Below are 13,098 nucleotides of genomic sequence, written 5' to 3'. Positions count from 1 at the left end.
GCACCCTCACTTCTGTCAGTTTGCCCCAGGGCAGCTGTGACCACAATGTAGTCACCACTGTCAGTGTGTGAATGGGTGGATGACTGAATGTAGTACGAAGCGCTTTGGGGTCTCTGGGGACTTGATAAAGCACTATACAAATAAATTAGGCCATTTACCATTTTAGTTATTGCATAATTTTAGTTTACTAAATCTTACCACATTTTAATTAATCTTATTTACCATAAATGCAGTTACATGAAACATGACATCATAGAAGACTAGATTTTTAGGCCCTCTTTCATCTTTAAAAAAAAATATTTCTTTACACCTAGGGGAAATATTTATTCTGAGATGGAAGTGAATTAAAGCTATATTGTGCAATATACAGACACAGATTAACCTATGTAATTTAAAATGACTTTATATGGATCTGCTTTTTTATTAAAGTTTTAAATACCAGAAATCTTAAAAAGGATGTGCATGGAATATAAATATTGCGACTGACTAGGAATTTTTCCAACTCATCTCGCCCTCTCACATGACAAAGGTTTGATCTGATGGGATTTCATCTCTGTCTCGTTTTTATAAGTTGACAAAATGGTCAAACATTTTTGGCATTGTATTAGTTTGTCAGCATGAGTTTTCATTTAGTTTTTTTGTCTAATTTTCATCTGGAAGAAAAAGGCCATCAGTGACAACTATAAAAAAAAATGGCAACGAAATTAACACTGATTTTTCAGAATTCTGGCAGAGGCCACCTGATTTTTATGTTAAATTTTCTGGTATTTCAAAGAATATACACTCACCGGCCACTTTATTAGGTACACCTGTCCAACTGGTAGTTAACGCAAATTTCTAATCAGCCAATCACATTGCAGCAACTAAATGCATGGTCAAGAGGATATGCTGCAATTCAAACCGAGCATCAGAATGGGGAAGAAAGGTGATTTAAGTGACTTTGAATGTGGCATGGTTGTTGGTGCCAGACGGGCTGGTCTGAGTAGTTCAGAAACTGCCGATCTACTGGGATTTTCACGCACTACCATCTCTAGGGTTTACAGAGAATGGTCCGAAAAAGAGAAAAGATCCAGTGAGTTCTGTGGGCGCAAATGCCTTGTTGATGCCAGAGGTCAGAAGAGAATGGGCAGACTGTTAGAAAGCTGATAGAAAGGCAACAGTAACTCAAATAACAGCTTGTTACAACCAATGCATGGAGAAGAGCATCTCTGAACGCACAACACGTCGAACCTTGAGGTGGATGGGCTACAGCAGCAGAAGACTACACCCGGTGCCACTCCAGTCAGCTAAGAACAGGAAACTGAGGCTACAATTTGCACAGACTCACCAAAATTGGACAATGGAAGATTGGAAAAACTTTGCCTGGTCTGATGAGCCTCAATTTCTGCTGCAACATTCGGATGGTGGGGTCAGAATTTGGCATCAAGAACATGAAAGAATGGATCCATTCTGCCGTGTATCAACGGTTCAGGCTGGTGGTGGTGGTGTAATGGTGTGGGGGATATTTTCTTAGCACACTTTGGTCCCCTTAGTACCATTTAAAAAATACTCAGCCTAACTGAGTATTGTTGCTGACCATGTCCATCCCTCTATGACCACAGTGTACCCATCCTCTGATGGTTACTTCCAGCAGGATAATACGCCATGTCATAAAGCACGAATCATCTCAGAATGGTTTCTTGAACATGACAATGAGTTCACTGGACTCAAATGGCCTCCACAGTCACCAGATCTCAATCCAATAGAGCACCTTTGGGATGTGACGTAACGGGAGATTTGCATCATGTATGTGCAGTTGACAAATTTGCAGCATCTGTGTGATGCTATCATGTCAATATGGACCAAACTCTCTCAGGAATGTTTCCAGTACCTTGTTGAATCTATGCCATGAAGGATTAAGGCAGTTCTGAAGGCAAAAAAGGTCCAACCAGGTACTAGCAAGGTGTACCTAATAAAGTGGCCAATGACTGTATAATGCCAGGTTCCCATGAGCTTTAGAAGAGAAACAGACCCACAGCATCACAGATCATTAACCACACTTAACAGATGGCATGGTTGCTTTCTGTAGGAAAATAATGATGATTCGCCAGCATCTGCGGCTACCCGTTGGTTTGTTAATTGCTGTTTTGCCATTTTTAATCAGCTATTATGATGTGTCTGTTCTTCTGGTTTAAGATCGCCAAGCCTTCTTACACATTAGACATTACCATGAGTCAAGTTTAAAATGGGCATCTAAGGATAAAGCCTCAAACTCTTCACCGACATACTGGCTTACCTGCGTAACACACCCTTGAGCTGCCCGCAACGAAAGCGTTCATGGAGACGGGAATAGCGAGGTGGTGTTCTGGTGAGGATTAGGGCTCTCCTGAAATCGTCTGAAGGACATTTTCGATCTTGTCAGTTATTTTTCTTCCTTGCGCTGGATCCAGCCTGTTGTTCTTGGAGCAGTGGTGGACCAGGCTCTAGGGGCGTAGCAACAGGAGTGTTTGGGCGTGGCACCAGTTACCCCTGGAATTTTATTGGCCACCACAACCAGAGCTGTAAAGCAGTTTGTATATAGGAGTTTGTGGAGAGGTTTGTACATTTGCCAAATAAGCACTTTTTTACATATCGGGTGCCTTTTCAGACCCTCTAATTGACCCTTTTTCCAAAAAGCACCTAGCACCAAATCCAGCTCATTTTTGCTAAACTGACAGCCACTTTCTGAGAAAGCAAGTCTCTGCAAAATTTAGCTGAATCTGTTACTACACACAGCAACTGGCTACAACAGGCTGCTGAGCAGTTGTAGCCGCCATGGAGTAACAACTGATAACGAGCTTCACTTGTGCAGAAAAAAGCATGCTACCATCGACATAAAACGATGCATAGATCCTTCTTTTTTTTCTTCCCGCTTATTCCTATTCATTTTCAGCTTTTGTTCATTGTGATGATAGTATAACTTTTTTTTAAAGTTTTATTAGGAACCAAAATATAGACTGTATACAGAGAAATGTAACAAAAATGATTTATTTAGTGCAATAAACAAACACAACTATTGAGTCAAACATTAAATTGGTGCTGCAGGGATGAAACTTTTTATTGGGAGATGTAGACCGGTCTAAATTTATTTATTTATTTTTTTTACCATTATTGAGACATAGAACAAAAGGCAAACCACAAGTGAAGGTGGAGGAGTCACTGTCATGTTCTGATCCTGTTTGTTGTATCAGCAGCTTCCAGCTAATATTTTTTTCAGCTTCGAGGTTCAGCTTGTGGAGTTAAAATGTGAATCCCATGTACTGGGCTGCCATGTAGTGATCTACCGACCACCCAAATTCATTAATGACCTTTTTCAGGACTTGTCTTTGATTTATTTAGATTATGATGGGATTTCGATTGTTTGAGATTTTAACATTAATATGTGCTGTGAGATTAAGCCGCTAACAAATCAGTTAGCTTAATTAGTGAGAGTCCAACATGAAAAATGGACACACTCGTGACTCGCTTTTAACTTTTGGTTTGCATGGAGATGTTAAGGAGATTCATGATTCCGGTATTTCTGATCATCTACTTGTTTTATTTGAATTCAATCTTTTAAAGCTTTCACCTGGCTCATGCGCCTGTGTGGTCCAGTTGCCTGAAGAACACACAGATGGCATCTCGTTATTCGGTTGCTTTTACAGACCCTGAGCTTCCCTCTTTGAAGTTCCACCGACATGGAAATGTTGATCGGCTCCTGGAGGATTTTAACTCTGTTTGTACAGATATCTTAGATGTTGTTGCTCTTTTTAAGACTAAACGCTGTAAACAGCTACAGGGCCTTGGCTCATTGAACACACTCATGCGCTTAGACGCACCTGTCACTGTCTGAGAGAAAATGGAAGAAACAGGCTTCACATTTCTTTGGAGATGATAAAAAAAACTGTTTAATTGAGTATCAGGCTGCTGTCAAAAATACTAAGACCCATTTTATTTCTAGTTTTGCATCTGGGAATATCAAACTCTTTTTAATTCTCTGAACTCTCTCTTGAATCCTTATGATTCCTCTTGTCTGACACATTTCATTTTGTAAACGGTTTTTACAGTTTTTTTTTTTTCATATTTGTGTCCGGGCCACACTCTTGACCTTTGTTTTACCTATTTTAGATCATTCATGTTTTATTGCCTTTACCCCTGACTTCCGAGAGGGGAAAAATGCCCAATAGATCATCTCATTATATTAGCCCTGAAGCATTGCTTCAAATTGACCTATGCCTTCCTTATGTGTTGGATTCCATTTTTTTCCAGGAAGTATGTGTGGACACTCTGTTTGTGAACTTGAATCATTCACTTCTTGATTTATTGGTCTCTGGCTCTTGTAAAGATCTTAAAAAGCCTAAAACAGAACTCTATGCCCTGGCCTAATGGGGAACTCATGAACACGAAGTCAATCTGTAGAAAAGCCAGTGTTGTTGATGATGTTCTAGATTAGAAATATTTCTACAGGCTTGGAAATACACTTTGTGTTATGACTTGTGAGATATTGGACCCCAAGATGCAGACAAACAGGCATCGTGATGGTAAGTGCACAAAGGTTTATTAACAAAAAAGAAAAACTCACTCACTACAGGAGGCAGGAACAAAACCAACGGGCAGGCAAGATAGGCATGGCATGATCAAAAAAGACAAGACTTGGTTCGAGAGCAAGACATGAGCATGAGAAAAAGACATGGGCATGAAAATGAGAAATGTTTCCACGAAGAACAGCTGAACAGGAGTGTATAAATGGAGCATGGTACAGGTGGAAAACAAAGCTGATTAACATGGAGCAGGTGAACCGAATAAACTTAATTGACAGACAGAACAAAATGTGGCTGTGGCAAAAACAGAAACTCTAATATACAAACAAAACATGAACAAGACAACAAAACAAAAGCATGAACCAGGAATATAACAGAAGCATGATTCAATCTAAGAAGAATAATAACAAAAGAACAAGTCAAAACCTTAACTGTGAAAAACATAAGAAAAAACCAGAAACCAAAAACCAAACAACCCCTAATCATGACACTTTATCCTTTTTTAAGTAATTAATGTCCACAGCAAAAGCAACCTACTTCTCTTATCTCATTATGAGTCATAAGCATAATTCTAAACTTTTATTCAACATAGTGTCTCAACTTACTGAGGCTAAATCAATCATTTGCTGTCACGGTTTACTTGGAATTGGACTCCAGAATGCAGACGAGCAGGCAGCGTGATGGTAAGTGAAAAAAAAAGGTTTAATAACAAAAACTCACACTCAGCAGGAGGCAGGAACAAAACAACGGACGGGCAGGCGAGACAGGCATGGCATGATAAAAAAAAAACAAGACTTGGTTAGAGAACTAGACATGAGCATGAGAGTGAAAGGTGTTTCTGGATTAGCTACGGTCATTAATGCATCTCGATGTACAACTTGTCCCTTAGGACCTTCTGCCATCCTGGGCCATAAAGGAATTGTGGTCAGTATTAGGACCTTATATTCTGTTTTTAATAAATACTTGGAGTCTTCCCCAGCTTGTTTAAAATGAGCTGTGGTAGTGCCAATCTTGAAGAAGCCTGGATCAGACGTTGACTCTGTTGCCTATAGACCCATTTCACAATTATCGCTTCTGTCTAAGGTCTTTGAAAAAGTTGTTTCTAAGCAGATTACCGACCACCTGACAACAAACAATCTGTTTGAGCCATTTTAGCTTGTCTTTAGATCTAACCACTCCACAGAAACAGCTTTAGTTAAAGTGATTATTTGTTGGTAAATACAGACAACGATCGTACTTCGACTTTACTGCTGCTAGATCTAAGTGCTGCGTTTGACAATGTAGCCTTTTGGATAGACTTGAACACTTTATCAGAGTTACAGGAAATGTACTCCCAGGGCTGAAATCTTATCTGTATGGAAAATCCCAGAGTGATAGTTTTAAAAATGATCTCTCAAAGACCTGCGCTTTGTGGCATGGGGTTCCTCAAGGGTCTATGATTGGCCCATTGCTAATTTCTCTCTATCTGCTGCTTCTTGGTCTTCTTCTATGTTGTTTTAATGTAACCTTTCATTGCTATGCCGAGGACCTGCAGTTAAATGTGCTGTTAACCACTGACAACTGTGCTGACTTGTCAAAAATTGAAGCCTGTCTGTCTGCAATCAGGATTGGTTATCTAATAACTCCCTGCTTTTTATTGCTAAGACAGATTTGATGGATTTTGGACCTTAAAAAATTCACTACTTGTCCCAAAACCTTACCTTGAAAATTGACAGTTATGTCATACAATGCCTTTTATCACCTGAGGAACATTGTTAAAATCAGAGTTAAAATCAAAGTTTTATCTTTTGAAAATGCAGAGGTTCTTATCTATGCATTTGTGTATTGAATATTTCAATGCTCTCCTTTCTGGTTTACCGAGAAAACGTTCTAGAGGTAAGCAGATGGTTCAGAATGCAACTGCTCATATTTTCAGCAAAACTGGGAAATGAGCACGTTATTCCAGAATTGTCATCTCTTCATTAGTTGTCTTGTCATGTTGGAGCAGATTTTAAGGTCTTGCTACTTACCTGCCAGGGTCTAAATGGTCTGGCACCTTCCTACCTCTCTGACCAGTTGCATTGGTATATTCAACCCTGTGCTCTTCCATCAATGGGCGCTGGTCTTCCTGCAGCTACAAGAAAAATCATTGAGGAGCATGCTTTTCCTTCCCTCCCCCATTTTTGTGGAACAAGCACCCTGAAGTTAACACACAGGAATGTTCTGTGGAGGTTTTATAGAGACTTTGCAGAATTGCTTAAAAGATTTTTAAAACATGGATAGAGCTAAACTTCCTCAGCTTAATTAAAAAGAAAACAAAGGTCACTGTATTTGGGCACACTGGCCTGCTGACAGGTTGCAGCAGCACTGTTGGCTCCTTGGATTCATCTGACTGTCCTTTTATTATGAATCTCGGGGTCATCTTTAAAAATAACTTCAAATTTGACAGACAGGTCAGTGCAGTTGTGAAGTCTGTTTTTTATTATCCAAGGCTAATTAGCAAAGTCAAGCCTTATCCTCATTGTGCCCTTGAAAGGAGCATTCATGCCTTTATCTTTTCTAGACTGGATTACTGCAAGTGGGATTGGCCTGTCACCCTTCCGTCGTCTCCAGCTGCCCGGCTATTAATGGGAGCAAGATGATATGAGAACATTACCCCAATATTGCGTTCTCCTCTCTGGTTGCCTATTTGTTTTACAATAGTTTTTAAAATATTACTCTTTTTTAAATGTTGAAAAGGTCTGGTACCTCCTTATCTTTATGAGCTCCTACATAGCTATCATCCTTGTAGAGTTCTGAGATCTGAAGATCAAATGCCTTTTGTTGTTCCTAGGATAGGAGACAGAACCTTTTTCAGTTGCAGCTCCTAAACTCTGCAGCTGTCTCTCTCATTCTGTGAGGTCTACCAGAACTCTTAATGGATTTAAATGTATTTTCAAAACTTATTGTTTTGCTTTTAACTCCTGAGTTAGTAGGCCAGTCATTATTGCTTACTGCTTATTTTTTATTCACCTGTGCAGCACTTTGGCTACCTTATGGTATGTTAAAGCACATTATAAAAAACTTTTTTGATTGATTGATTGATTGATTGATTTCCAACAAATTCATCCTCTGTTTTCTACTAATAACATACATAGAGATCAATCTTAGCATCATTATTAAGCCTAGAGCAGTTAAAAACTAAAGCATGATTTAAAAAAATGCTTCAGTTACAAATTTATTTTAGAGATTGTTAAAGGTTCTAAAAATGTGCCACAATTGATGTTGTTAAAACAATTATTTCTTAACTTAGATTATTTCCCTTACTGAAAAAAGTATTAAAATTAAAGGTTGGATTTTTCTAATATTTTAAGGGTGGGATTTGCAGAAAAAGACTATTGTATTTCTTTTTAATCATCTTTACTAGCGGTGTGAATAAAGGTGACCACATCTATAAAACAGAAATTATACACGGGTATTACTGGTGATTAATGCTGCTAACATTCATATTTAGAAATAGGTTGCCCTTCACAACCACAGTGAAAACAAATATTTCTTGTGAATCATGTGGAAGTTTCTTCCTAAATGAGTCCCTCGCCACAGAGGGGACTAATTAGGTGATCAAACGCTTGAAACACTATTGACAAGACTGAGTTGAGTGTATCACTCTGGCAGGAGTTACTTATGTGGACGGCCAAGTTAGTGTGTTGATCAGTGAGCAAGGCTGAAACTACAGCCTCCTGGCACATTAACTAGGGCCTTAAAAGATACCTAGAATTATCAGATCAGGACAGACGAAATGATGGAAGAGGCTAAGGGACACATTTCTCATTTAAATTTAAAAGTGTCGTTTTTACTCCATGGCTCTTCCCATTTTTTTTTTATTTCAGTTCTTCTCTGCCGTGTTTCACTGGGTCGCCTAGTCAGTCTCATCTAAGCTGTTTGAACAAATGCTAAAAAAAAAGATAAGGCTTGGTGAATGTTACTCGGAATAATGAGGCACATTAACTTAACATTTCAAGGGTTTTTGGTTGCTCTCTCTTCTCTTTTTGTAGCTATCCAATAATCTAACAAATCTGCAGAAGCTGATTACATGGTTCAGTTAGAGCAGTTAAGGACAGACTTACAAGATACACACGTAATACACACACTGCAAAGATGAGGAGGCCAACACTTTTCTGTGCTAGTATTTGTAATACAGTGACTCTGAAAAGCATACACACACCTAGTAAAATTCTAGGTTTTAAAGACTTTAGAAACTAAGATCCCGATAAACACTTTCCAAACTTTTTTCCTTCATTAATTTGACATACAGTATATCTTGTATAGTGTAACTGAAAACCAAACAAATCTGTTAGGGTGAGAAATGTAAAACCTACAAAGGTGCAATAACCCTATTGCATTAGTGTGCATACTAATGCTTTGTTGAAATGCCGTTTTTTATTTCAGCATCCTGTTTTCTTTGGTAGATATTTACCAGCATACCACATATTCACCTGTGAGATCTGGTCATTTTTGGCTTTTGCCAAAGCATTTCCGAACTTTGCTTTCCTTCATCTTCAGCTTTCTAGCAGACACCTGAAGGTTTTGAGTCAAAGCTTACAGGGATTACAGGAAAGGCTTCTGTCTTGAAGCCCTACTTCTTATTCTCTCATATGAAGAATAGATCAGATCAAGGTCCACGGACTGGGGTAGGGCCCGAGCCAAACTTTTTTTTTTTTAGCATTTTGTGTAAGGAAAAATAAGAAAGAGGAAGAGAGGAAGTACAACAGCACACACCATAAACAAATAAAAATAAGACTACAAATTTACATTCAGTCATTAAATGCATCAATGCATCTAAACAGCATATTAAAATCAGCAGACAAGTAATTTAAAAATGTATTGGCTGACAGAGACATGTGACATGAATGAAGCCATCAATGCTGTCATTTGACAAACCGCTAATTAACAGCTTTGATTTCTAATTAGTTTTTACTCACAACTGTGTCAGCTGCCCATACTGAGAGCTCATGCTGACAAATCTTTTTGATCCCTCCCTTACCTGAAAACTATTCATTGGGTATCTATGCTAAATACATACAAAAGTGTGTCTTCTTGTTCATGTTTTGTCAAGTTAGGTTTTTTGGATCTGGTTATGCTTTAGTTTCATGTTTTTCTAGTTGTATTTCTATTATTTGTATCCTTGGATTTACGTTCTGCTCTAGCCATGTTTTGTTTTCGCCTGTCAATCAACTTTATTCGGTTCACCTGCACCTAGCTAATCTGTCTCCCTGCTTCACCTGGTTCACGCTCCATAAATACAATTCTGTTCTGTTCATTCCTCGCGGAAACATTTCAGATCATGTCACCTCGTTTTTCAGATCATGCTTTGTCTGTTTTTCCTGCCTGTTTATTGTTTTGTTCCTGCCTCCTCTTTTGAGTCAGTTTTTGTTTTTTTCTAAAGATTAAATATTTTCACCTACTGTTATGTGCCTGCTTGTCTGCATTCCGGGGTCCTCCGTTGCACAAATCCTGACAGTTTTACCCACCTGATATTGGGTCACTGTGGTTCTACTTGTTTTATGACTACAACACCAACCTCATGGTGCATAAATGCACCCTGTACATTATCTACACTGAAATATATCTAAAATTATATTTTATCATGGAATACCACCACAGACTCATTGAACATTTAGTAAATAACATCATCGAGCATTTTTTACAGTTGTGTATTGATTTTGATAAATGATCAAATCTAATCAAAATTCAAGTCAGTTTGTCATCAGAAAGCCTTACTTAATAAAAATAAAACATGTTGTTTAAATGTGAGACCATTCTACTGCAGCATCTTTGAATATTTTTTTTTACATTTAAAACTAACTCAAAGTGACAGTCTAGCACCTAGGAAAGCACCACCCCAGAGGTCAGGTTCCAATGGATTGAAAGAATGCTGATGTTTGCTACTCTATGTGAAGCTATGACATTTTCTGATAACAATTTAATTTTGTCATATTGCAGCATTTTCAAATAGTAATAGATATAGAAGTAATTGCAGTTTTATTTAGAGTTCATCATTTGACAAAACCAATGTAAAACTATTTGAAAATGGTAAAGGATGTTATTTAGGAAGCATTAAATAGGCGGGACTGACCCATGTCACATTTCCTCCGTGGTCCCTTCAGCACAGTGTTGTTGGAAACATTCAGTACACAACAAGAGATGCAGCTTTGCTATAAGACTTCAACAGCTGATTCAGACTCAGATTTATTTACTTTTCCTCCTCATGGATGTCTGTTTGAAAAGATCATGCTGAGACGAAGCAGCTTTTATTTCCAACTCAGACAGTGGTACACAGGTGAGTTGGACTAAACAAACTTAGGTGGAGGAGGGAGGACTGGAATTCAGCAAATATTTAGTTATTTATTTTTAACTTTTTAGAAAAGTATAATACAGATTAACAGAGACTTTCTACACATGTCGTGGGAGTAATCAGAGAAATCAAGACAAAAATGGGGGAGCAACAACAAAATTTTGCAACAAGTTTGAGTGCTGAACTTAAGTCTTAACAAAGTATTAGCATAGAAGTTTGCAGACTTATGCAGCTAGGTTACCGAACCTGTTTTTAGCTTTTATATCTTATTTTTCACTGTAACAGATTTGTTTCTTTTTAGGATAAATGTCACAGTGAAGGTGGAGAAAGTTTGGAAATGATTTATCATGGTCTCAGTCTAAAACAAACTGGAATTTTAACAGGAGTGTGTAAACCTTGTAACTGTTAGCCACTATATGCTTTCTTGAGTGATTTTAGCAAACTTCCACGGTACCATCCAAAGAGCAGCTTCAGAGCTCAGGGAGAGACACAAACTTTTGGAAAACATTAGCTGTTGTCAGTTTACTTAGAATGTTAAAATCCACCAAGGTGTTATACATAGTCTGTATTTATTCCCACTTAGAACAATGGTAACAAAACAAAGACAACAAAAGAAAAAAACAACAGTAAATAATTCTCTGAAAGTTTTTTTTTGTTGCAGTTTTTAAGCCAATACGAACACAGTTTGTCCTTCAGTTAGGCTTCAGTTTTACCAAAAGGGTGAGTTAGCCTCTAGCACAGTCTCTGAAAAAGAAAACCAGTACAGCGTAGTCTGAAGGAGAAGTGAGAGGAGAGGAAGCCATCCTTCAGTAAAGTGCAGTTCTTCTGAGCAGCCTAATATTTGACTATCACGCAGTCGGTTGTGTATTTGTACGCCTCAGGGTAAACTGGAGAAACCTTTACATCTTGTGTTCTTCCACCTCAACACCCATTCATCTGAGTTTCTCACACCCCCTCCACCTCAACCCCCACCCACACTCCTACACTCCCTCTTGGTCTCCCAGCAGGTCTGTGTTGTTGCTGCTCTGTGGTGGAGGGGAAATGCGACAAGGTGATTGAGGTAGAGGGCTGTGGCGTAGCCGCCTTGGACTGGTCCCCCCTCCACCCTCGCTGTCTGTGTTGGATGAGGACGGGGGTGGGGGTGGAGGCAGCCGGGGCAGGGGGGCAGATGAGGGTGGTATTCTTGTTGATGTTGATCCGAAACTGCAGTCAGATCTCAGGCTCTGGATCCGTCTGCACTCCTGGCAGATCCTCACGTGGCTGCAGCTGCGGGCAGGCAGCATCACAGGCGTGGGGGCCGGTGGAGGCGGGGTGGTGTTTGCTCCAAGCGGATCATCAAGGATCCTTTGGGGCCCAGGACCCAGATCGGGCAGTCCTGTCCCTCCTGCTCCGCCAGTCAGGGGGCCAGCTCCACTGTACAGCTTCCCGTTGCTGAGCCGCATCTCACGGACCAGGCGCAGAGGCCGGGGGGCTCCGAGAGCAATGCGGGTAGGGTGTCGTAAGGCTGCAGAACTGCTCAGGGGCCGTCTGCGGCGCATTCGTGAGCTCTTCTTACAAGAGACGGCGTTTCTGAACTCGGTGATCATCTCTTGACAAACAGACACCTAGTGCATAAAAGGAACAGAGCAGGGAAGAAGGAAAGAAGGGAAGGGAAGGGAATAGGAGCAAAGGAAGGGGAGGTGCCAAAAACACAAAGTAGGCAGGCAGCACAACAGGGCAGTGGTAAGGCAATACAAAAATAAAGCAGAAGAAAAAAACAATGAGATTTAAAGCAAAATCAAAAAAGCTCAAAAAGGAGGCAGCACCAAAGCAGAAAATCACAGAGGGTGCAGCAAACAAAAGAGTTGTAGGTGATGAGAAGGCACACATCGACAAACGGTGAGATGTTTTAAAACAGGAACAAAGAGGTGATGGGGAGGATGTGAAGATGGATAGAGATGGGAGGATAGGAAAGAGAGTTATTACAATCTAAACATGAAGAACACCAAAATGTTCTTTAAAATATGGACACTTCATCACGGCACAATGAACAAACAGGCAGCCTGCAAACTCATGTGGACAAATCTCACAAAAAGTCAGACAATGTTAAAGTCCACAAATCTCTTTCATCCTTCAAACAGCATGGCTACTGTTATTTGAACACATGATGAATGTACATACAACTGCATCTCTGTAAATTAGTATATCATTGAAATATTTAATTTTATTTCAGTAAGTCAGTTCAAAAAGTGAAAAATATATACAGTA

At 39.4% G+C, this 13,098-nt stretch overlaps 1 protein-coding gene across 9 annotated transcripts in view; it reads right to left on the bottom strand.

The window, feature by feature from the left end:
• Window positions 1-10,887: 10,887 nt before the first annotated feature.
• Window positions 10,888-13,098, bottom strand: part of grik5 (glutamate receptor, ionotropic, kainate 5) — a 157,305-nt gene continuing 155,094 nt past the window's right edge. For 7 of the 9 annotated variants that reach the window (XM_047361262.1, XM_047361259.1, XM_047361260.1 and 4 more), the window contains one exon: window positions 10,888-12,455. In XM_047361262.1, coding sequence (XP_047217218.1) covers window positions 11,832-12,455 — 624 coding nt within the window. In that variant the 3' untranslated portion in view covers window positions 10,888-11,831. The remainder of the gene's footprint in view (window positions 12,456-13,098) is intronic. The other 2 variants (XM_047361264.1, XM_047361265.1) reach the window with 1 other exon arrangement.

Source organism: Girardinichthys multiradiatus, chromosome 3, assembly GCF_021462225.1.
Source record: "Girardinichthys multiradiatus isolate DD_20200921_A chromosome 3, DD_fGirMul_XY1, whole genome shotgun sequence".
Classification (NCBI taxonomy): Eukaryota; Metazoa; Chordata; class Actinopteri; order Cyprinodontiformes; family Goodeidae; genus Girardinichthys; species Girardinichthys multiradiatus.
This window is presented reverse-complemented; position numbering and strand designations above follow the sequence as displayed.